This window comes from Mixophyes fleayi, chromosome 3, assembly GCF_038048845.1.
Source record: "Mixophyes fleayi isolate aMixFle1 chromosome 3, aMixFle1.hap1, whole genome shotgun sequence".
NCBI lineage: Eukaryota > Metazoa > Chordata > Amphibia > Anura > Limnodynastidae > Mixophyes > Mixophyes fleayi.
In genome coordinates, this window is record NC_134404.1 from 133,963,422 (window position 1) to 133,988,447 (window position 25,026).

Consider the following 25,026-nt stretch of genomic DNA (forward strand, 5'->3'; position numbering starts at 1 on the left):
GTGCTGATCTCAGTAGTGTGGTCCTCCAAAAAAATATGGTGTTCCACACACTGACACTGCGCAAACACACAGATTTCAAAATCAAGCTGACACAGAAGGAATACGAACCCACCTCTCCCAATCCCATTGATCAGCCCCATGCCTGAACAATTCTATGAAATCACATCCTGATGCGACCATATCACTCACACATCACACAACAAGTCGGCGAGGAGGCTGAACAGATCGTATGATGCATGGCTTGGATTGGCAGGGAAACAGCTTGATGATGATAAAAAGCAGTACTGCCTTTGTTATTGGCTGGGACCAGCCTCAGAAGTTTAGTGGAGGAACACACCATTAACTATTGAACAGTAACCAATTGCAGCCAACTAAGTTTTTTAAGCTACATTACAGTTTCCAGGTAAAAGATTTCAAAATGGTTGTTTGAGTAAAGTACTATACAAAGGTTGAGATTTTTTGCAATGATCTTGAATTATCTTAATTTAAGGAGCACACTTTCCCAGTCCACAAGATTCAATAATATTATAAATAGATGAAATAAAACTCAAGACTAACGTTACAATGTTTTGATTACCCAAGTGTCCCCTCACTTATGCTATAGATCTACCTGTTCTGTTAAAGTACTGAGTCTAGCATTACACCTTATTAGTTCATCTACCACTTGTGAAATGTATTGTTAAAATAGCTAAAAATTGTCCATCATTTGCTGAAACCAAAAGTTTTCTTGCCCCCCATTATACATGGATAAACACACCACTCAAAAGGACCACAATTTTTCACATTCACCACCCAGCCAAGTTTCATTTACCCAAAATATCATAATTCTCAGCCAACGTCATTCATTGTAGTTTACCTATGTTTAGAAGGGAAAGGTGGTTTAAAAAATAAATAAAAGAAATAACCACAATGCAACACTTATTAAATGAACTTAAATTTACATACTTGAATCAGTTGACCTCTTTTCAACCCTGCAGATACTTCCTCATTGGACAAGTAGGCTTCAAAGAGGTTTCTCTTCCGTCCTTTGTTGCGTTTTTTATCACTGGGGGTGGAGCCAAAACTGCGATTTCCACCTGTGAAGCCAAAGTTATGCACCTTAAAGCATTACCAATAAGTTAAATTATATTCAAATTGAGCATTATCCCTAGCAATTTAAACTTTTAGGGCACATAAGCAATGCAAAATCATTGCTTTATTCCCTCTCCCAAACTTAGGGGCAGATTCAAAGAGGTGTGACGTGCCAACATGGTCACAACGTACAGCTGTGCACCTTGCCGACTAATGTAGCACAGAAGTCTGAGCTCATGTTCCCTCGTATTTCTATGCTACAAGGGAAAACGATCAGAGATTTTTGTGAAAACTCAAGACCCAATGTTTCTCTACCAACTATTCCTGGAGACACAGCCCAATCGCACCAAATTGAATTCGCCCCTTAAAGACTAAACATTGGGCAAAAGAGATACAACATAATTTTCAGAAATTCATACCAAAAACAAGTAGCCCTGGACAGCCAGTGTATATAAGGTACCCCCACCCTAAATAGGGGGGCATGCAAGATATAGACCTTTACACTTTTGCTCAAATTCCTTACCTGTAAAAAGGTAAATATGATAAGTGATTCATCAGTATTATGAATTCACTTGCTTTTCCTATAAATCATTGTTTAAAATATTACTCTGGAGCACTCCATCAGTACTGTTGGCCACCTTGAAACGATACTCCTGTTCAATAAACTATATTGTTTATGCAAAGTAAAGATTATAAAAACAGAACATCATTGTCTCAATCTGCAGTCAAGATGCAGATGAGGTCTAGTTTTAAAAAGGAGTCATATTCACTATAGTACATTACACTTGCTTTGTACCAAAAGGCAATGATGATTTGGTCTATTCCCACCAACATTTATACCAGGTCAGCAGACAAAACAATTTGATTGACACTGGCATGTGACCACTTATTTTGCGCTCGGTCTTGTTCCATATATATGCCTGCTACACAAGTTGCAACCTTCACTGAAGTCCTAACAAACTGCATGTAACATTAACATTTGCCATAACTCTAACAAAGCATCAGTTATAGCTGAGAGAATAATGCTGATAAGAGCTATTCCACTTAAATACCTCTTGCACTTCCAGTTTGCAACGGGCTCACTATAAATTGTGCGTTACTCATACTCTCACTGAGGGACTCTGAAAGCGGTCGCTTCCTATCGATACTTGGGGGTGAGCTGACACACTCAGACTGGTTTCTGATCCTGGAAAAACCTCGTTTGTCAGCACCTGTAATCAAACAAAGCAAAAGGACACACATTATGCAGATGTACAAGGAAGAAACGTGTCATCACTGAAATGATAAAGATATCCAAGATGAAATATGAAAATGTAGCTTTGAAAGCTGCAGAAAAGAATCATAAAAACCTGAAAATGCATCTCATCTTCAGTCATGCAGCAAATGCTCCTTTACAATAGCACTCATTAAGAGACACACTGCAAAACACCTTGATTTTGCACTGGTGCAACTATATTATCAGCACAGCACACATCAAGTGCACATTTACTTTTAGGAGACGGCTTCGCGACCTAGAAGTGTTCCAAGAGACAGAAAAATCTCATATTGCAGAAAAGTGTGACACATCAAAAGTCTAATCCCCTACCTACCATTTTACAACAGATCTTCATTAAACTTCTTTCCTCTTAAAAAAAACTGCTTGGTTTAGCCTCCTTAGCAGCCTAAAATCAATCATGAGAGGGTATCAGGTCACTTGCGGCAGGTAAAGTGTTTCTATTACTCAGAGGACTCGTAGAAATGAGCTTCTCCAAAGTGCAACACACAAAAAGGTTAAATGTATAGGATGAGACCTGAAGACTGCAAGCTCTGAGCTGGTGCAAAATTCAAGGCCTTCTGAAGAACGAAAATGGCAGTGTGCCCACCTGTTTCTCAATAACCAAATCACACCAAAACTTGTGCACCGGGATTTCTGTGAAATCGCACATGGGGAAATTAAAGTTTATTTTACACTGTGCAGAAGAAGTTTTGCGCTACACAAATGACATCCAACAAACTTAAACTGCAAAATGGTATTAAATTCAATTTCAAGGTTGAGCGGCAGAAACAAGTAGACTTCCTGCCAAAAAGGATGTAGAATATGCAAACACAGTATGGAACTCACTGAATAGCCCTGTCCTATGACGACAAGTGTGACCAGTTGTTTTGCATAATAGCAAAACGATAGCACCAAGAATTTGAACAAGTCCCTGAGTGCAGATGAAATTCCATTCAGGCCGTGGTCTAGAACACACATTAACATTAAATAGAATCCTAAATTATAAAATGTTAGTGTGGATTATGTATGCTCATATATTACACACATATTGGCAATGTAGAAGTGCAATTATCATCATTTATATAGTATATATATTTTAATATTATTAATTATGAAAGGCATACAGTCAGGAGAGCGGCAGCTGAATCTCTGTACAATGGACTACGGAGTGCTGTGGCTTGCAACAAAATGAAGGGTTTCAAAAAAATCTGAATAAGAGGGTGATAACATGCAATAAACAGCAAATAAAAGTTTAATTTTGGACAGAGCAAGTCATGTATTATATCAGGATGTGATATTTCATATAAAGACAAAGTATTTTAAAACATTTGTGCATGGCCAGGTACACCAATCAATAGCGCTAAATGGGTTTAACAAATGTATAATTGGACCTAGTCAGAGATGGAGAGCTGCATGTTAGAGTAATCAAATTAGTTGCTCATCTAGAGGAGTTATGTGTTAAATCAAGGTTAAAACTCCTTGTATATTCAATAAATTTGGTGTGTGCAATATATTCGCGCACCCACAAGTTTTAATAAATACATGGTTTAATTTGTGCATTTCCACTATATACTTTTAGTCAGGCACAATATTTGTTGTTTTGATATGGCCATTAATGGATAAGAAATCTTCCAGACTCAAAGACCCATTTTTCTTGCCCTTGGATCAAAGATTTAGAAGACATTTAATTCACATTAATGTATTTCTAGCAGACAAGTTCACATATCTACACAAACAAAAACACAAACACACGCCCAATACTCAAGCAGATTAATTGTTAACCGCAACGTTACAGCTTTCAGTACTGGTGCACGCCAATTTAGGTTTTTTGATCTTTTTCCACACTAATAAAAAGCATACCCTATTTTTCAAGGGTTAACGTCTGCTAGCTGTTCAACAGATTGTATTGGTAAAAGTGCAACACAGGAAAAACCCATGTTAACACATCACTAACAAAAAGCATATAGCGTGCACATTACTTTTCATGCGTTGTTACCATTATCCCAGTGCATGTGTATGAATCAGCCCTCTGGCTCAACAAATCAAACAACTTACACGATTGTAATCTACCCACCCATTTAACAATATTTCTTTGTATTGTAACATACCTATCAGCCTACATAATATTACCCCTGGATATAATAATGGATAAATACATGACTTATGAAACAAAGTATAGGATTGTAATTTTTCATATGCTGAATAACATCTATACAAGGACTATAGTACACACCATACCACCTTTTATACCTATTAAAAGATTTAGTGTTCATTTTTTAAAGCAATTACAAATTGAGGAATGGAATAAGCAACATTCTAAGAAGGTGTTAATTCCATAATAGAAATATCATTCACTAAAGCAGTGATGAGCAAAATGCCGTCCTAGGGCAAAATGTAGCCCACTAAACCTGCAATTCCGTTCCTTTCAACATTTAACACTGGTTTAAAATATCTGTCAATATGCTGTTACAGATAGGGGTCTCTGATTAAAATTTATTGTTTCAACCTATTCCTGAGATTAAAGGGCAATGTGCTTCCTTTTTAGAGGTTAAAGGCCGGCACCATGTGACCCCTGCAGTCTGTCAGGTTGTCTATTACTGCTCTAACATCTACACCCTGACAACCATTAGAAATAAACACCTGATGTCAGACGTCATCTGGGTATATTAGACAGCCAATTATAGAATCGACCCTTAGTGAAATGCTACAGGTCTTCCAGAGACCACAACTTCATCTCACATGTACAGTCTGCATATGTAAATAGGCTAGAAACTATGCAATGTTAATAGAGTAGACCTGTTTTATAGTACCAAAACATCATATCCTCAAAGGGTTACGGATTGAGCTATGTTAATGAGCTACAAGTTATTTATTTGCAAGCTACAGTTGTGTGACCTCTCATGGCTCACATTTAGAAAATAAATTTTCAAGTTATATGATAAGCCAAGTTCCGAATAGCTCTCCATCAGTATCTAGGTTACACTGCAAGAATACACAACAGATGTTACAATCTATGTTAAGTTTAGAGATTCCCAAGAGAGTCTCATTTCTCCGAGAACCGAGCCCACCCGAACTTAGCAGATCAAAGTACCGAGCCAAGCCGGGTCAGTACCTGCGTGCGTCGTCGGAAATGAAACCAAGGCAAAACGTCATTGTTACATCGTCTGATCTCGCAAGTTTTGGATTCTATAAGTACCGCCCTCCACGGCAATCCAGCGCCATTTCAGAGGGACACAGAAGGGAGTAGCACAGTTCTTGGCAATCGCTAGTGCATTTTAGAAGATGTTGATAACTCTTGAACCCTGGCAAAGCGAATAAAGTACTTAATCTACAAATACAACATAATTAGTGGAATTGCTTGGTTTCATTTCCTCCTTCAATTCCTCTAGCCGTTTTTCAAAAAATCTAATTAGGGGAATCACTTGACTCAAGCTAACAGTTTCTGCACTTGCTTCACAGGTGCCTACTTCAAGTGGTTTCAGCACCTTGCACAACACAGAATTATCCACTGCGCTGGACTAAAGTACATTCCCCATCAAATTCTATTCTTCTTGTAGCTGCTGCATTCTCCTACATGCTGTTGCAGAATGCCGAAAATGACCCGAAATATTTCATGACACAGAGAGCATCTCCTGCATATCATTGTCATTTTTTTTTTAAAGTTCTGTACCACCAAGTTTATTGTGTGAGAACAGGGAATTGGATGGAATTCCCCCTGCTGTAATGCTCTAACAATATTGGTGGCGTTATCAGAAATCCCATATCCTCAGGAGAGTCCAAGCAACATAAGCCATGTTGCAATGACATCCCTTAATTTTTCAAACAGGTTGTCAGTGGTATGCCTCTTAGTGAAGCAGATGATACACAGAGTAGTCCACCTCTGAAAGATCTGGTGCCGTTTGTTAGAGGCTGCTGCTGAAGGCAATTTACCAACCCAGTGGGCTGTCACAGTCATAATCTTTAGTTTTCCCACTCCGCTTGTCCCCATATCTGTGCTCAAGCGTACAGTGGGTAGAATGGCATTTTGTATCCCAATTTCTTTTTTGTAACCTCCTGGTACAGGTGAGGAATTGCTTGTCTAGTAAAATGGTGTTGTGATGGAATTTGGTAATGGGGACACACAACCTCAATTAACTGTCTTATTCCTGCTGCATTAATGGTGGATATTGGACACAGATCTAATACTAGCATAGTCGCCATGGCGCCTGTGATCCGCTGTGCGACTGGGTGACAGCTGCCATACTTGCTTCCTCTTGCAAAGGATTAACAGTCTATTGTTGTAAACTACTAGTAGTCTTCTTCTTGGTCTGCTTCTGGGTTGAAGATCCACCCCCAGCAGCAGGAGCAGCAGCAGTGGCCCTAACACTCAAGGATTCTTCTGAGGAGTCCTAGATAGGGGAGGAGTTTTTCGCCTTAGCAACTTGGATGCAGGACTAACTTCGATCACTTGTGAGGATATTGATGAAAGTGTTGGGGGTGTAGATTGCAGGTGCTGGGATCTAACTGAGAGAAGGTAGCTGATGCTGGGATGCTTGTTATTTTTTTTAGCATAAGTTTCTGATTTTACCAAGAGCGTTCCATGAACTCACTTCAAAATGTGTAACATGGATGAGGTTCCTAGATGGTTAAGGTTCATACCTCTGACTGTGGCTTTACAATGCTACAAATGGCTAGACAACTGTTGTCAGGATTTAAGTAAAAATAATTCCACACATAAGAGGTGGATTTTTCGGTCTTATGCCCAGGCATGACAATGGCCTTCTTATCACTGGCAAGAACTGCTTCCACTGGTGCATGACTTCCCACAGTAGAGTTCATTAACAGCACTGTTTGCTTAGGTGCCTAAAACCCATTGTTTGCTTGTTGTGTGGGAGCCCTAACAAACCAAGCACTTAAAACCATAAAAGTTGCACTCCTTGTCACTGGAGCACTTGCTTTGTTAAACTGTATATGTCCTTTTCAGTATCTTACATAAGGGTGAGTGGGAGGGCCCAAATGCAATTTCATCTTGCACCACTTTTCTTTTCTGCCACTGCTGTGTGGCAATGTTTCCCAGATGTGCTATGAACTGCCGTGTGTATATCGTTGCTTTCGCTAAGCATCCAGCCAGGTCGCTGCAGTCTTTGTCCAAAATTGGATGAAAATATTGGGACCTGTGAGGTGTTCAATATTAACTGGAAATTAGTGTTATTGAGGTTAATAATAATGCAAGAACAAAAAAATTGTGCTATTTTATTTCTAGAAACAATACAGATCCAAATCCAAAACACGCAAGTCTGGTATTGCCAAAACAAAAACGCGGGGGTCAGTGAACATCTCTAGTTAAGTTACAGTGATCTCCTTGCAATATATGAAATATCCAGTGAGGATTGTCTGCGAATTCAAGTTCACATGACTGTTTTGCAAAAAACACACACTTACGTCAGATTAATTTGAACTCCAATATACATCAGAAAAACAAAAAAGAAAAAAAAAAAAAAAAGAAGAGTCCTGTTATCTCTGCTTTTAATTCTTCTAAACCAGATGTCGGGGATGAGTTTGTTTAATCATTTAACCACTGCCCCCTCCCCAAAGATAAAAACCTAACCTTTTTGATGATTGATAACATGCCATTGCATACATACAATTATCCAGACGTTTGTCTTACTACCTGGACTCTGCAAACATCCAATGCTTAGAATGGACCTTATGATAGGTTTCTTCTTAGCCTGGGAAAACTTTAGGATTTAGAAGATCCTCCTGGTAAATCTTGCTTTCAATGTATACAGAATATCAGCGACTAAGTACTGAACGTTTACAGCTACTCTTACACCTAGATATCAATCTGTTCAAAACACTTTCCCATAGACCAAGCTGTCTACTTTTGATATCAGTGGTAGAGCATTGGGAAGTGAAACAACATAATCAAGCCCTGTGCATACACAAGCTGAAACAATGACTTTAGCTCTGACCAGAAAACTGACTATACACAAGACTAATCTGTGCAATACTAATGTAGCAAACCAAGGCATCATAGATTGCTGTCTGAGCACACAGAGCATAAAAGTCTCTAAATTAGACTGACTGGCTAAGTAACTCTGCCTTTAATTCTTTTGAGAGGAACGCACAATTGGCAGTTACTCTTTAACTGGTGTTGAGCAATATAAGTGCAGCTACATAAAAGTCTTTTGTCTGAAAAATACAAAGTTGGAGATACCTGCCCAATAGAAGAACCATGACAAGGAACATAAAAACCATTTGCCCCCAAATTTGAAAATGTTCTACAGCTATTTACATGGGTTCCCCCACGAAGAAGCAAAGGTCTCATCACCATTTCTGAGCCACTCACTTTGTCATAGACTAAAAATGTTGACAACCAGCAACATGTCAGGAGGAGCGAGGAAAGCAACATTGGACTGCAACACATATTGGAGAAGCTGCTCACCAGGGAAGTAAATAGTGTTGCAATTTTACTTTAAAAGTCCAATACCAATTGTAAAATTATGGAGAGAGAAAAAAAAAAAAAAAAGTCCTTTCACTACACCTAATTATTCCATCATGATGAAATGCTTGATTTTCCAGCTGTTTAGGGCTCATTCTCAATGGGAAAGATACACATGAAAAACACATGCTTTAATTACCCATTTAACATTTTTTCAATGCAATTTAACAAATCTAATTGGTTATACTGGAAGCATGCATTAACACATGAGAAATAGGGTGTACTGCATTCAAATATTTTAAATGTAAAATATTAAAATCTTTGAATGCAGGTTCTGTTAAAAGGCAGTAGTAGGAAACAGCACTATTAATTATCCAATTGTGCACTTATTAACCCTGGGAGCTACCAAATGCACAATCTTGTAAGTTATATCCTTGGGCAATGTTTATGCATACAGTCATGGCCAAAAGTTGTGAGAATCACACAAGTATTGGTTTTCACAAAGTTTGCTGCTTCAGTGTTTATAGACCTTTTCAGCAGATGTTGCTATGGTATACTAAAGTAAAATTACAAGCATTTCATAAGTGTCAAAGACTTTTATTGACAATTACATTAAGTTTATGCAAAGAGTCAATATTTGCAGTGCTGACCCTTCTTTTTAAAGACCTCTGCAGTTTGACCTGGCATGCTGTCAATTAACTTCTGGGCCAAATACTGACTGATGGCCGCCCATTCTTGCCTAATCAATGCTTGGAGTTTGTCAGAACTTGTGGGTTTTTGTTTGTCCACCCACCTCTTGAAGATTGACCACAAGTTCTCAATAGGATTAAGGTCTGAGGAGTTTCCTGGCCGTAAACCCAAAATTTCGATGTTTTGATCCCCAAGCCACTTACTTCTCACTTTTGCCTGTTCGTCACCAAACTGTTCTTGGATTGTTGGGAGAAGTTGCTCTTGCAGGATGTGAGCCCACTCCCTTGGCTGAGAAGCAACCCCACACATGAATGGTCTCAGGATGCTTTACTATGGGCATGACACAGGACTGATGGTAGTGCTCACCTTTCCTTCTCCGGACAAGCGTTTTTCCCCAGATACCCCAAACAATCTGAAAGGGGACTCAGATAAAATGACTTTACCTCAGTCCTCAGCAGTCCAATCCCTGTACCATTTGCAAAATATCAGTCCGTCCCTGATGTTTTTTCTGGAGAGAAGTGGGTTTCTTTGTTGGCCTTCTTGACACCAGGCCATCCTCAAAAGTCTTCGCCTCACTGTGTGTGCAGATGCACTCACACCTGCCTGCTGCCATTCCTGAGCAAGCTCTGCACTGGTGGTGCCCCGATCCTGAAGCTGAATCAACTTTAGGAGACTGTCCTGGCGCTTGCTGGAAGTTCTTGGGCACCCTGAAGCATTCTTCACAACTATTGAGCCTCTCTCCTTGAAGATCAGATAAATGGATGATTTAGGTGCACTCTTACCATCAGCAATATCCTTGCCTGTGAAGCCCTTTTTGTGCAAAGCAATGACGACTCCATGTGTTTCCTTGCAGGTAACCATGGTTATGGAGGAAGAACAAGGATTTCAAGCACACCCGCCTTTTAAAGCTTCCTGTCTGTTGTTCTAACTCAGTCAGCATGACATAGTGATCTCTAGCCTTGTCCTCGTCAACACACTCAGCTGTGTTAATGAGAGAATCCCTGAACTGATGTCAGCTGGTCCTTTTGTGGCAGGGCTGAAATGCAGTGGAAATTTTTTTGTGTTTTTTGGGATAAAGTTTATTATCATGGCAAAAAGTAACTGTGAAATTAATTGCAATTCATCTGATCACTCTTCATGGCATTCAGGAGTATATGCAAATTGCCATCATAAAAACTGAGGCAGCAGACTTTCTGAAAAAAAATTGAGTCATGTTAAAAATGTTTGGCCATGACTAGTGCAGCAGGCGTGCAAGGGCTTTATTTTCACAATGCTGGTAATCTGAAGGAAGTGTAATAATGCCACACAAAGTGTAATCTGTCCCAATTTCCAGAAATGTGCCATTTCCATTGCAGTCAGATGTTTAATTTACAAAGATGGACTAGAAATAAAATAACCCTTACAATGTGATTGGTTGCAGCTCATTTGTGTACATAGCTTCCCTTGGAAACCATCTATAGGGGGAATATGCACATCAAACCTGCTTCCCGTTTAAGCATCAAGAACCAATTTAGTTTCCTCCACTGGCACTTTGAATACTGTTGTACACAGCTCAATCTCACCAGCTCAATCATTACATCAAACATGTTCCATGCATCATCTAGATCTCCTTATCTCCTTCGATTGTAAGCTGTACAATGCAGCAGTATTAGTACCTCAAGTAAACAATGCTATAATAGATTAAAGGGTATTTGGCAGTGTAAAAAAGAAAAACCCCACAACCTTTTGGTACATCTCAGCCTCTGTACCAGTCAGACGAGTGCATAAGATTTTCACATTTTAGTGTTCGAAGCATAGATTTTAGTGTAAGAGGACTGCAAGCTTTGATATTTTGATTACAATATAATCCAACACCTCATACTTTCATCAAGATACATATATCAAGATTTGCAAAAACAAGGATAAGCAGGATATATTTATATATTTTTTTTTATATAATTGTCAACAATATTACATTTAAAAAAAATCTGTTTGGTGCAGTACAAGTGCGAGATGCATTTGATTAGCAACAGGTGACAATATAAGCCACATTTCTGACAAGCTATTTAATGGCAACTTGCCATCGACAAAATATTTATGGGTGGTCTTTGTGGACCATGCATTAATCCACTTTTAAATTCTTGACAGCTCGCCCACTTAACCAGAGTGTCTTTCTACACTCACCACCATGAACGAGAATTTAGGCTGACAGAAGTCAAACCCCAAAATCAGGCATCTTATACTAGCATTCTCTGCAGCAATTATGACCCATGCTACCAATAACTTTCATTTCTTATCCACAGTATGGGGGTCCCAATGGGTAGATGTGGGGAGGGATAGCTGGTGTCAGAGACAGATTAGGAGCAGTTGTAGAGATAGGATTTGAACCAAGAGAGAACAGAACCACAAAATGCTAATGGAGTGAAGAGTATGCAGGAGAAGAGGGTGGTCAACAGCATTGAAAGCAGCAGAAAGATGCAGGAGGATGAGCATAGAGAAGTGACCCTAAGATTTCTAGATCACTAGTGACTTTAGTGAGAGTAGCCTTGGTAGAGTGGAGGGGACAAACCTGACTACAGGGGTCAAGGAGCGAAAGCTTTCAAAATGGTTATAAACAAACCGCTCAACCAGTTTGGAGGCAAACAGAATGAGAGCAATTAGTTCATAGTTGGAGATAGAGACAGGGTCAAAAGAAGGGCATACTTGGATAAGCAGAAGTGTTCAGAGGATGAGGGAAAGAAGCTGGTGGAAAGGGACAAGTTGAACAGGTGGGCTAGGTGTAGGCAGGCATTGTGAGGAGAAGTAGCATAGAAGGAGAGGGGGGTGCAGGGTTTCTTCATGACCATACCATACATTCTGCAGGTCGCATTAAATGCCACTTCCAGGGTTCATGATTCATCAGCCCAACCTGATATGGGCAGATATCCATAGCCTGAAGCTAGTACACTGCTCCCAATTTGCATTAGACTAGGAACCACCTATTTACCTTCTCTGTGTATAAGGAGGATACACAGCACCAAAGGACTATGCTAGGTGCCCCCCAGCCACAGTCTGCTTCAGATGGAGATAAGAGGTATCCCCAAGAGTATCTTTTATTTATTTTGTGGTGGTGGTGGGGGGGGGGGGGTTGATTTTGGAGGTAATTTTTAACACAAATAGTATATTAACAGTGGCAAAGATAGATATATATATCTCCCATAAGTCATAATGAATCATACCACATAAAAAGGTAGAGCTGGTTTTACCCTAGTAAACCGGGGAAGGGGTGCAAAGCAGTAAACAGACTTCTTATTTTATTAAGACCGCATGTAGGCTGTTGCTGTGATTTGTTGGCAATTCAGTTTACCAAGAGGAACAATACAAATACCTCAAATCCAAATTCATCACTATTCCAATGTAGCAAGGAATACAATCAAACAAATGCCAGCAATGGTGAACTGACCACATAATAGTACTCTTGATACAAATACAGGGACAAGAACAGGCCACTTTTGCTTACAGTAAACACATCTGATAAGAACTGGTGGTAAGTTTACAGAAAATAAAAGGAGCATTAGTTTTGTCCAAAAGGCCTTAAGAGTATCTTACTTTTAACAACATACAAATCTAAACCTCTCTCTCTCTTTTCATGCATTTGAAATAGCATGTGAAGCAGAGTATGGTTTATGGCACGCTTCACATTCTGCTGGAACCAAACCAATAGCACCAGCCGAGTTTAATATATACATATCAGTTCATCTATATCAATAAAAAAAAAATTTGGATAGCATACTTAAAGCTTGACCACATCTCACCAAGAAAAAGTGTTTTTGGTGAACAGTTTGCATTGAAGCCATACCTTCAGAAAGCAGTTCTCTGGAGATGCTCTTACAGAAAGCTTGAGACTTTGATGCATGCTTCCCAGACTGGGATTCTTTTTTACTCTCAAAAGCACAGTTTCCCCTTGAAGGCTGCAGGCTGGTACTGGCTACATGATGTACATTTAGAGAAGGGTGTATTTTTCCTCCCAGCTCAAAATCTCCATCTTCAGTGGAATCTCTGCCAGATCGGTGCATCCCGTCCTCTACTTCACCTTTTCGATTGTTGTTTCCAACATCGGTTTCTTTTTCAAACTTTGAACAACTTGTTTTTGCACAGGAAGACTGCGTGTTAGAATTGCCATAAGCATTCACTCCATTTCTTCCTGGACCTTCTCGAAAACCTCCAATACAAACATTATCTCTGTCATAGACAACATCCCCAGGACAGCTTTCATCTAGCTGCAGCTTCTGCGCTATATAGTTCAAGTATAACTTGAAGCGTCCACTGTGATGTTGCTGCACCAGTTTAGCATACGCGTTCTTCTGTTGGATACCTGCCCAGCTTGCACCTTCTTTCGTTGCTTGACCATGGCTAGCTGTTGAATATGTTGAATGATCCATGACAAAAGTCTTTAGGCAAATTTAGTGCCAAAAAACAGAAGAAAAAAATAGTTATTTTACTTGGAACAAGCAAATGGAAAGAACAAAATGTCATACGAGTATGGGCAGTCTTCATTTCTTTGTATGTCAGAAAAGTTCTTTCTACGCATTATGAAACTGCACACTGAAAGATGTAATTTCTGTGAGAGCATACACTTACCAAACCAGACTTTCAGGAGGTAAATAGAAAGCCCTGTTAGCAGTAGTGTATACTACAGAAAACAGTCTGTAATTTATATTCACTTTTTTCTTTTTACATGTACAAAAAAACCTTTTCATTCTTTTGAGAATTTTTGTTGCCTCCCTGTATAAAAGTATTTTGTACTTACCATTAAATCCATTTCTCAGATTCCATTTGGAGAACACTACTAAAAGGGAGTTAGAGGACAGGCTCTCTGGAGTAGGCAATTTGAATCAAAATATCTTCCCCTCTATACGCCGCCAATAACAGCCAGACACCTTTGTTTTGTTTTGTTTTTCCTTGCTTTACTAACAAAGCCCCATAGAACAAGACCAAAGGAAAAACGGTCAGAAGTTCAAGCACAAAAGGGGTGGTAACACGGCGTCTCCAAAATGGAACCAGAAAAAATGGATTTAATGGCAATAATAAAAAAAAAAATAATTCCTATTTGGCGACACTGCTACCATGGGGACATTCCAAAGATGCCACTAGTGGAGAGTATGCACACCGCTCTGCACAAAACTTTTTGTCTAAAGCTAACTTCTTTGGAAACAAATACATTTTTTACTGCTGTAAAAGCATGGACTGAAGACTAGGTTGCCATCCAACACAGGTCCTCACCAAGGCCCATGCAGGAAACGCTCACTGATCTGATAGTATGAGCTGTAATTTTTTCAGGGACTGGCTTCCCTGTGAAAATAGGTCTGTGGAATTCTTGCCCCAAGCCATACAGTCATAGATTGGTTTGTCATTGGCCACTCTCTCCACTGCACGCCAAAGAATTAAGGATGGCATTCTTACATAGACCCTCATGGCTTTGACTACATTCAATAAATGGAGAGATCCTATGCCCTAAAAAATGCTTTAGTTTCAGGAAGTAGATTAACATTAATTTGGTTCAGATGTAATCTTGACACCACCCTGGGCTGGAAGAAAGGTTTGGTGCGCAGGACAGCTCAGTCATTGTGGAAAAAAAAACAGGAATGGTGACCTGCAATATAGAGCAGCCAATTTGGGACACCGTTTCTGCAGAAGGAATAGCCAATAAGAATGACACTTTTCAATTAAGACATTTTTTTAGTAAAAGAATCAACGAATTCTAAAAGCTCAAATGGTCATTGCAGCAGTGCAGATATGAAATTTAGGGACAAAGAAGTTCAGTGCTCTCTGTGGAAAATTTTGACAACCGGTTGGCATTAAGGAGTAGATGGGTGGGGTCAGTTGTAATAGTTTGCAATAATACTGAAAAATGTTGGAGGTTATTGCCCACACCTGCTAGGACTGGTCAGACCGGTGGTCAGTGGTCTAACACACACTGCTGGCTGTAGTGTTTATATAGTGCCTGTTTTAATAGGAGAAACAATGGTTTATTCTATTATAATAGGAATCTGTTGGGCTCCAAGAGCCAGGTGGCAAGTAAAACCAGCCGGGTGGAGCACCCGGGAAATAGGGGCTGGGAAGAGAACTGAAGTTACCAGTGGAACATAGGGCGATTGAACATGAGAACCAATACCTGAACCTTAAAAAAAACCAATCTGAGGCCACTGTCCAGGACAAGAGTAGCGACTAGTTAAAGAAAGATGTGTGCACTTCTTCATGCAAATTTTTAAACTTTATGGTAACTTTTTACAGAAACTACCTTTCTGTCCCTGATCATAGTCTGAATGACCTTCTTAGACAGAGCCTTAAGCTCTAAGACTCATGGCCTCAAAAGCCACAAAGTTAAAGCCAGCAGAGCAAAGTTGTAGGGGCATTGACTTTTCTTTTCTTGGAGGAAGACTCCATGTTGGTTCTGCCGTCAAGCCATGAACTTCTCGGCCATTCTGGTACTACAAGGTTTACAGTCTCTTGACCTTCTTGAGTAAAAGAGGCGGCATGGCCATCATGGGGGAAAATAATCACTAGCCAAAAATTTCCAAGGGACAGTCATGGGGTCCTCTAGGAACGTCTTTGGATCCTTGGTTCTCACGCAGTTATGATCCACCTTGTGGTTTAGCCAAAAGACCATCATATTAACCTCCAGCTGACCCCACTTCACCACAATCTGGTTGAAAGCCTCATTACGGAGACACCATTCCCTGGGATCAATGGCATGCCTGTCCAGGAAGTCTGCGTCTCAATTTTCCATCCCAGGGATGAATACTGCTGGGACATTCCTTTCCACCCAGTGTATAATCTTGGCAGTCTCCATTACGAGGGGGCCTTATTGATATATGCTTGCCACAGCCAAGGAGTTGCACAACTGGATGCAAAGTGGTCTGCCACCTTAGAAAGGACTGGATCTTGTAACATTTCACACTGCTCTAGGTTCTGGAACGTTCAGTAGTGGTCAAACTGGCGCCTGTTCACCCTTTCCCTGTATACAGCAGTGCCTGCATCAACTGCCACACAGGAGAGAAGAAAAAAAAAAAAAAAGATGGGGGGGGGGGATGGTGGATCTTCCAATTCATATTTTGAACTAAGTGCCTACTCAACCCCATGGTAGCAGTGTCCCCCCCAAATAGAAATAAATAAATGTACATGTGCAAAATACACCTCCACTTTGTAGACTAAACAATCATCACTGAACAACTGAGTATTCAACTGGGGCTATAAAACTTTTATAGATTTTTAGCAAAATCACTAAAACTTTTGGGCATTGCAAGAAACCACCAGCACTGTAATCTGTTGGTTTGCCTCTGGTGAGCGCTACCCTTCATATGTCACCAAGTTAGACTGTGATTGGCTATTAACAGTTAACTCACACAAAACAGAAATGAAAAAACATCACTAGTTAAATCAAGAACAAAATTCATGTACTGTGAACTCGCATTTATGATGGTGACCCAAAGCCCCAATGCAGCAGAGCGTTCTACATACTTGATAAGTGTTTTTATGGAACTCCATTGCATTGTAGCAAGAAATAACTTGTGTACACTGCAGATATCAAATTTGGTGTAAGCAAATTAAAAGTTCGTTATAAATGGTACATGCACAGATCCATTCACTATAAAATATATTATAATATATTTTTTATTATGGGCATCAAAATGTTGTTTGTTTTGTTTTTTTAAGGCTTTAAACATAACTACCACCCAAATGTACATTCCATAAGAGAACAAACAAGTACATTAATTGCATCTTAAGAAGTTACCAGCATGCAGCACAAGAGGGGTATGCCACACTGTATGCTTCTCATAACATGAGGGTATATTATGTGCAAACTAAGTTTGCTCTGGTCATCATTGCATCCTGTACATTGTAGCATCATAACAGGGTATCGATTAGAATCATTATATGCTAGTACCCGTGCTCTTCGCAGATAATTTTGCCTGTCGGGTGGCATTAGGAAGTAGCCGGGTGGGGGTGTGGGGGTGTAGTGTAATACTTTGCAATGTTATTAAAAAATTTTGGAGGTTATTGTCCAAATGGACAGTTAACTGGCTTTCCGCTCTGCAACTTTATTAACAGCTACAACACCGATATATTACACCACCGCCTCCTCCCCCACGTTCAACTCTCCTCCCCACCCCCCTCTCTGCCACAGACTTCGACTCCTCAGCTCACCCATCATCATCATCATCATCATCATTCCACCTTCCTCCAACAACCAACTCTGGTGCTCTTTTTCCCCTACATCAGGTGATAAAGTCCACTCTGTCATTCCTTCCTCTCCCCCATCTACCTGGCAACTGGTACCCAACACCTCCTCAGCACCCTCTCCCCCACTGCTTGTTCCCAATTTACATACTTCTTTAATCTGTCAATCTCTACCGGCATTGTCCTCTCAGCCTTTAAACACACGCTTATCTGCACTATTCTTGAGAAACCCAACCTTTACCATATCTCTCTCAGAAACTACCGCCCCATATGACTTCTCCACTATGCCTCTAAACTTCTCGAGCGGATTGCCTGCAACCGCCTCAGTCACCTGTCAAATAACTATCTCCTCAACCCCGGATACTGCCCCCTCCACTCCACTGAAACCACCACGGCCAAAGTTACTAATGACCTCCTCCAGGCCAAATCCAAGGGTCACTTCTCATTCTCTTGGAACTCTCTGCGACCATTGACACCATGAACCACCTCTTCCTTCTGTAGATCCTTTTTTCTCTCTGCCATTGTCCTCACATGGATCACCTCCTCATACATTGCCAACCGCTCCTTCTCTTTTTTCCCACTACCGACTCTTCCTCAACCACCCCCCCTCTGCCCTCCCCGTTGAAGTCCCTCTGGGCTCTGTTCGAAGTCCTCTTTTCTTACTGTATACTACTTCCCTGGATGATCTCATCTCTTCCTTTGGTCTACAGTATCACCTCTACACCCATGACATTCAACTCTACATCTCTTCTCCTGACCCTACCCCCACCCCCTCCTTTCTCCTCTCTCATGTCTGAATGCCTTTCCGCAATCTCCTCTTGGAGGTCTTCACGTTTTCTCAAAATCAACATTGCTAAAACTGAACCCATTGTTTTCTCTCCTTCTAAATCTTCAACCGACCTAGATCTCTCCATTACTGTTAAGAACACCACCATCTCTCCTGTTCCCCAGCTTTGCTGCCTGGGTGTCACCCTCGACTCCTCGCACTCCTTTTTCCACCCACATTCAATCCCTTGCACAAACCAGTCGCTTCCAACTACGGAATATCGCCTGCATCCAGTCCTTCCTTTCTCAGGATGCCACCCAAAATACTATCCATGCACTCATTTCCCATCTTGATTACTATAACTTTTTCATCAGGCTCCCCCACTCCCATCACTATTCTAAATGCAGCTGCTGGGCTCATCTTTCTTTCATGTCGCTCCTCCTGCGCCTCCCTTTCCCCTATAGAAATTTCTTTAAACTCCTCACTGTCACCTACAAGGTCCTCTCCAAGTTCACTGCCCCTTATATCTCCAACCTCCTCTCCATTCACCCTCCCACCCGTTCCCTGCGCTCGGCCAATGACAGTCGCCTCTACTCCACACTGATCACCTCATCCCACACTAGAATCAAGACTTCTCCAGAGATGTCCCCCTCCACTGGAACCTCCCTCACCCAGTCTGTCCCCTAATCTGGGCACCTTCAAACAAGCACTCAAAACCCATCTTTTCCTCAAAGCCCACCAGTCATCCACTTAACCTTCTCCATAGTTTTTCTTCTCCTCCCTATTTCCTGTTCACGCTCCTCTTGCGCTTGATCCCCTCCACTGACACCTCACATGCCTGCTGTTTGTTTCCTCTTCCCTTTAGTATGCAAGCTCTTAGAGCAGGGCCCGCTTTCCTTCTGTCTCAATTACATTTTTTCTTCTCCAATGTCACTGTACTTAATATGCTTGGGGCTATTGGAGTCTTGGTTTTACTTGTCTTGTTCTGTACTGTTGTATCCTGTATGGTCCACTGTTCTTAATGTACTTTGTATTATGTACGGTGCTGCGTAAGCCTTGTGATGCCATATAAAAAAAAAATAATGATTACAGAGTCATATTATTATTATTATCGTTTATTTATAAGGCGCCACAAGGTTTCCGCAGCGCCGTACACAATACAAACAATGGACAGTACAGGGAATAACAGAACAATACAATAAACGAGTAGTACCAACACTTCAGAGGCTCCAGGCAGGGCAAGTGAGTGGAGGTTGGAGCAGAAGAGAAGGTAGCGAGACAGGAGGGAGGAGGTCCCTGCTCATACGAGCTTACATCCTATAGGGAGGGTAGACAGACGACAGGCACAGAGGATGTCGGAGAAGGGGAGCAAGCGCTCCCCTCTACTGAGGAGAGTGAGCATGGAGAGAGGGTTAGGTGGAAGGCTGGTAGGCAATGCGGAAGAGATGAGTTTTGAGTGCACGTTTGAAGGAGCACAGGTTAGGTGACAAACGGATGGACCGTGGGAGGTCATTCCAGTGCAGGGGGGCAGCTCGGGAGAAGTCTTGAATTCTGGAGTGGGATGAGGTAATCAGAGTGGAGGAGAGGCGACGGTCATTGGCTGAACGCAGGGGCCGGGCGGGAGTGTGGATGGAGAGGAGATTGGAGATGTAAGGGGCAGTGGAGTGGGAGAGAGCCTTGTATGTGAGGGTAAGAAGTTTAAAAAGGATTCTGTAAGAGAAGGGGAGCGAGTGTAGGGCAAGGCAGAGAGGGGAGGCAGAAGAGGAGCGGCGAGAAAGGAAGATAAGCCTCGCAGCCGCATTGAGTATAGAACGAAGGGGGGCGAGGCGAGAGCGGGGGAGGCCGGTGAGGAGAAGGTTACAGTAGTCCAGCCGGGAAATGATAAGCGCGTGGATAATAGTTTTGGATGCTTCATGAGATAGGAAGGACCGGATGGGGGCAATGTTGCGAAGTTGGAAGCGACAGGATTGGGCAAGGGATTGAATGTGGGGGGCAAAAGAGAAGAGAGGAGTCGAGGGTGACTCCCAGGCAGCGGAGTTGGGGGACAGATGAGATAGTGGAGTTGTTGACAGTGATGGAGAGATCCATGTGGGATGGGGACTGAGATGGAGGGAAAAACAATGAGTTCGGTTTTAGCAATGTTAATTTTGAGAAAGCGTGAGGACATCCAAGAGGAGATGGCAGAGAGGCAGTCAGATACACGAGAGAGGAGGGCTGGGGAAAGATCGGGAGAGGAGATGTAAAGTTGAATATCATCGGCGTATAGGTGATACTGAAGACCGAATGAGGTGATGAGAGCACCGAGGGAGGTAGTGTAGAGTGAGAAGAGTAGAGGGCCAAGAACAGAGCCCTGAGGGACTCCTACAGGGAGGGTGGAGGGGGGGGGGGGAGGAAGATCCAGAGATAAAAACAGAGAAGGAGCGTTTGGCGAGGTAAGAGGTGAACCAAGTGAGGACAGAGCCAGAGAGACCGAGAGAGAGAAGGGTCTGCAAGAGGAGGGGGTGGTCAACGGTGTCAAAGGCTGCAGATAGGTCAAGGAGGATGAGGAGGGAGAACTGACCCCTGGATTTAGCATAGAGGAGATCATTAGTAACGTTGGTGAGTGCGGTTTCGGTGGAGTGGAGGGGGCGGAAACCAGATTGGAGGGGGTCAAGGAGGGAATTGTCTGAGAGGTGACAGGTGAGGCGGTTGCAGACAATTCGCTCGAGAAGTTTAGAGGCATAGGGGAGAAGTGAAATGGGGCGGTAGTTGGCGAGTGAGGTGGGATCAAGATTGGGTTTTTTTAGAATAGGAGTGATAAGGGCATGTTTGAAGGAGGAGGGGACAGTGCCAGAGAAGAGAGACAGGGTGAAGAGGTGAGCTAAATAGGCACAGACAGTGGGGGAGAGGGATCGGAGAAGGTGAGAGGGGATGGGATCCAGGTGGCAGGTGGACGGGGGAGAGGAACAAATGAGGGAGTTGACTTCATCGCCCGTAGTAGGGCGGAAGGAGCACCAGGGTGGGATGTGGGAAGAGGGGGGAGCGAGGAGGGAAGCAGGAGAGGAAGGGGAGGAGGAGATACCAAGTCTAATGGCCTCGAATTTTGGAGGAGAAAAAGGATGCAAAATCAGTAGCAGAGAGGGAGAGTGGGATAGGAGGAGGTGGAGGGGTGAGGAGAGAGGTGAACGTGGCAAAGAGGCGGCGGGGATTAGAGGACTGAGAAGAAATGAGGGACTTAAAGAAGGATTGTTTGGCGAGGGATAGGGCGGAGCAGTAGGAGGAGAGAATAAACTTGAAGTGAAGGAAGTCAGCCAGGGAGCGAGATTTCTTCCAGAGGCGTTCAGCAGCACGAGTGCACTTCTGGAGGAAGCGGGTGAGCTTGGAGTGCCAGGGTTGCGGAGTTAAGGGGCGTCGGCAGACAGAGGTGGCAGGGGCGACGGCGTCCAAGGCAGTGGTGAGAGTGGTTATAGAGAGAGGTGGCTTGGTCAGGGCAGACCAGGGAGGGAAGAGGGGAGAGTAGGGTTTCAAGAGAGATCACATCGATGAGAGAAGACAAGATCAAGGGAGTGACCAAGGCATTGGGTGGGGGAGGAGGTCCACTGTGTGAGGCCAAGGGAGGAGGAGAGGGCGAGAAGTTTGATGGAGGCAGGGTCAGAGGGGAGATCAATGGGGATGTTAAAGTCACCAAATATGATAGAGGGGAGGTCAGAGGACAGGTAGTGGGGAAGCCAGGAAGCGAAGTTGTCAAGAAAGAGGGAAGTGGGGCCGGGGGGGCGGTATATGACTGAGACACGGAGGTGGATGGGGGAGTAGAGGCGGATGGAATGGACTTCGAAGGAGGAGAAGGAGAGGGAAGGTTCGGAGGTAATGACCTGAAAAGAGCAATTAGGGGATAGGAGGAGTCCCACTCCCCCACCTGGACGGTCGTCCGGTCTGGTGGAGTGGGAGAAGGAGAGACCACCATGGGAGAGAGCGGCAGTGGAAGCAGTGTCAGCAGAGGAGAGCCAGGTTTCGGTGATAGCAAGGAGGTTAAAGGAGTTGGAGATGAAGAGGTCATGGATAGCCGTCAGTTTGTTGCGGATAGATCTGGAGTTCCAGAGGGCACAGGAGAAGGGGAGGGAGGGAAGGGGAGTGATGTGGAGGAGAGAGGCAGGGTTGGAGCGAGGGGGAGCATTAAGGTAGGGGCGGGGAGGGGGACGAGGGCAGAGGATGGGAATAGGACAGGAGCGTGGAGGCATGGTGATATACAGGAGATGAGGGGTGGTGGAGGGGCGAGAGAACCAAGGTGGAAGAAGCAGGGGGAGGGATCCGAGAGAAGAGGCAGAGGTGTGGACAACAATAGGCAAACAATGGTGCAAAACAATAGTGCAGTAGGCTGGTAATAAAATGAGCAAGAGTGATAAAAGTAAAGTAGTAGACTGGTAGTAAGAAGAACAAAAGCAATAAAAATAAAGTGAGTAGAATTTCCAGGCAAAACAATTAGGAAGCAGTAAGAAAAAGACAAAGTAGAATACTAGGCAAATACTAGGCAAAGACAGTGGGTGTAACAAAAACAAGTAGGCAAAGCTGGGGAACAATACCAGGCAGGGAGTACAGGGAACACTAGATGTAGGATCCTGGCGTGGGTTCGCTGGTAGTCCAGAGCAGGGGAGTCCTCAGGAGCTGGTGCCTTCAGGGTGGTGAGCAGGAGCGCTGGCAAGTCCAGGGGGGAGGGATTCAGTGGATCCAAGGCAAATGCGAGTAAGTCCAGTAAAGTGTCCAGGGGAAAAGGGAGAGTCCTGGGGTGGAGGGAGAACAATGAGGACCAGAGAGAGGAATGCGGCAGGAGAAGAGACGGAGGGGGGGGGGGGGAAATCACTGGGCATCCGTGGGGACATTCAAACACTTAAGAGGCTCAAAAAGCTTTATTTTAAGGCATTGGAAATTAATGGATTCTGATAAATTGGTCAGATTTATAAATATACTTTAGAATGTCTCCATGTTTATGGGAAAAGACGCAATAGCGGTTTACAATTACAAATTTGAAGATAAGGACGCAAAAGTAATCAGCACATTTTTTCCCCTGCAACAGCAATATATCAATACAAACTGCTCCTTTGTTTCAGAGTATGAAAGGTCAGGTTTGCAACCACAACAATGCGCAAGGCCACAAAAACAATCCATTAAAAAGCTAAAGAAGTGTAGCATTAGGTACTCTATATTCTTCTTACAAGTACTTTCGCTAGTTAAACTACACACAATTTGTTTTTCAAAGATACTTTGGGATATTAAAAAGAAGAGCGACATACACCCCACTGTCAGCTAATTTTTTTTAAAAATGGTGCCAAGCCTTTAAAAAAGGTGCATTTATCCAGATTAGTAAAGACTTCTAGGGGCGTATGCAATTGTCGGCGGAAACGCCGAAAATCCCGCGGTCCGCGCACTATCACCGTTATCATCGTAATAGTGCGCGAAAAAAAAACGTTAATACGGTAATTTTCTCGCTGGATTTCAGCTCGCAGCTCCCTGAGCTGAAATCCAACTAACTATTACCATATTAACGGTAATAGTTTTTCCGCGGCGCGGAAAACAAAGAATTGAATATGCCCCCTAATGTAGTGACATTTCATGTTATGGATATTAAAACAGTAACATTGACTGACATTGAGATCCTATTACAGATTTTTATGGATTTAGAATGAATGGATTGCCACATTTGACCTCAAATTCTAACCTTTCCCGTCTTGGAACATATGACCAATTTCTGAGATAAACAAAACTAAATGCCAAGTGGATCTGTTTTGGAAATAGACAGTATTGAAAAAGATTGTTATGCTCCTTGCATATAAAGTTTTTATTTTGGCTATGAAAATTTGTCCTTAGATAGTTTGTAGTTACAAATGCATTAAGGGAGAAAAAAAAAAAAAAACCATAAGAAGTAATGACAAGCAACAATGATTTAATGCTTACTCTCTGTATCCATGGATATTGAAAAACACTATCTCTTAAGTAAAGTCCTTGACTTCAACTGAGCATTCAAAGCAGTTATGGGGAACATGTAGCCCTCCAAATCTTTAACTGCAGCCCCCACCGCTTTCCTTCTTTATGCTACATCACATTGAATTGCCAGCTTTGTTTGTCACAGCTTGCAACTTTTCGTTGTCTTAGGCTGGGTATATTATACTACAGAAGATTTCTCCCGATGAGATATCTTGAACGATTTTACCAACAACTGAAAGTCCCGATCAGCATGCAGATTCACGCGTACACACACACAATTTACCTTCAGATCTGTGCTCTTCATCTGACATAACCATCTGCTAAAAAGTCTAAACTATCGAAATCTGCCTTCACTTGCTGGTAATGCATACACAATTCAGAATGTGCCTGACATAGTTCCATTGTTTATAGAGATTTTTAGCCCAGTTATAAAGTAAAACTACACAATGTGCTTTGGAACAATAAAACATTCATTGGATTGTACACACTTATGTGATATCAGACCAAATGGTCGTTTATCATGTAAACGGCCAGATAATTGGGTGAAAACCTGTAGTGTGTACCCAGTATTACATATGAGGTTGAAGTTAGCTTCTTATTCACGCTCCAGCTTCTTATTCAGAAAAGCTTATTTTTAAAGGATTAAATAAAGTTGGATCACAGATT

The 25,026-nt window shown here is 42.3% G+C and overlaps 1 protein-coding gene and 1 long non-coding RNA gene across 3 annotated transcripts in view; one reads left to right on the forward strand and one right to left on the reverse strand.

Moving 5' to 3' along the window:
- LOC142144026 (uncharacterized) overlaps nt 1–25,026 on the forward strand; it is a 995,146-nt gene that overhangs the window by 294,376 nt on the left and 675,744 nt on the right. The window lies entirely within an intron of this gene.
- The window catches only part of DIS3L2 (DIS3 like 3'-5' exoribonuclease 2), a 216,220-nt gene that overhangs the window by 186,380 nt on the left and 4,814 nt on the right, over nt 1–25,026 (reverse strand). The window contains exons 2-4 of the mRNA XM_075202357.1: nt 13,255–13,846; nt 2,124–2,282; nt 946–1,076 (exon numbers count right to left, since the gene is read on the reverse strand). Coding sequence (XP_075058458.1) covers nt 946–1,076; nt 2,124–2,282; nt 13,255–13,837 — 873 coding nt within the window. The 5' untranslated portion in view covers nt 13,838–13,846. The remainder of the gene's footprint in view (nt 1–945; nt 1,077–2,123; nt 2,283–13,254; nt 13,847–25,026) is intronic.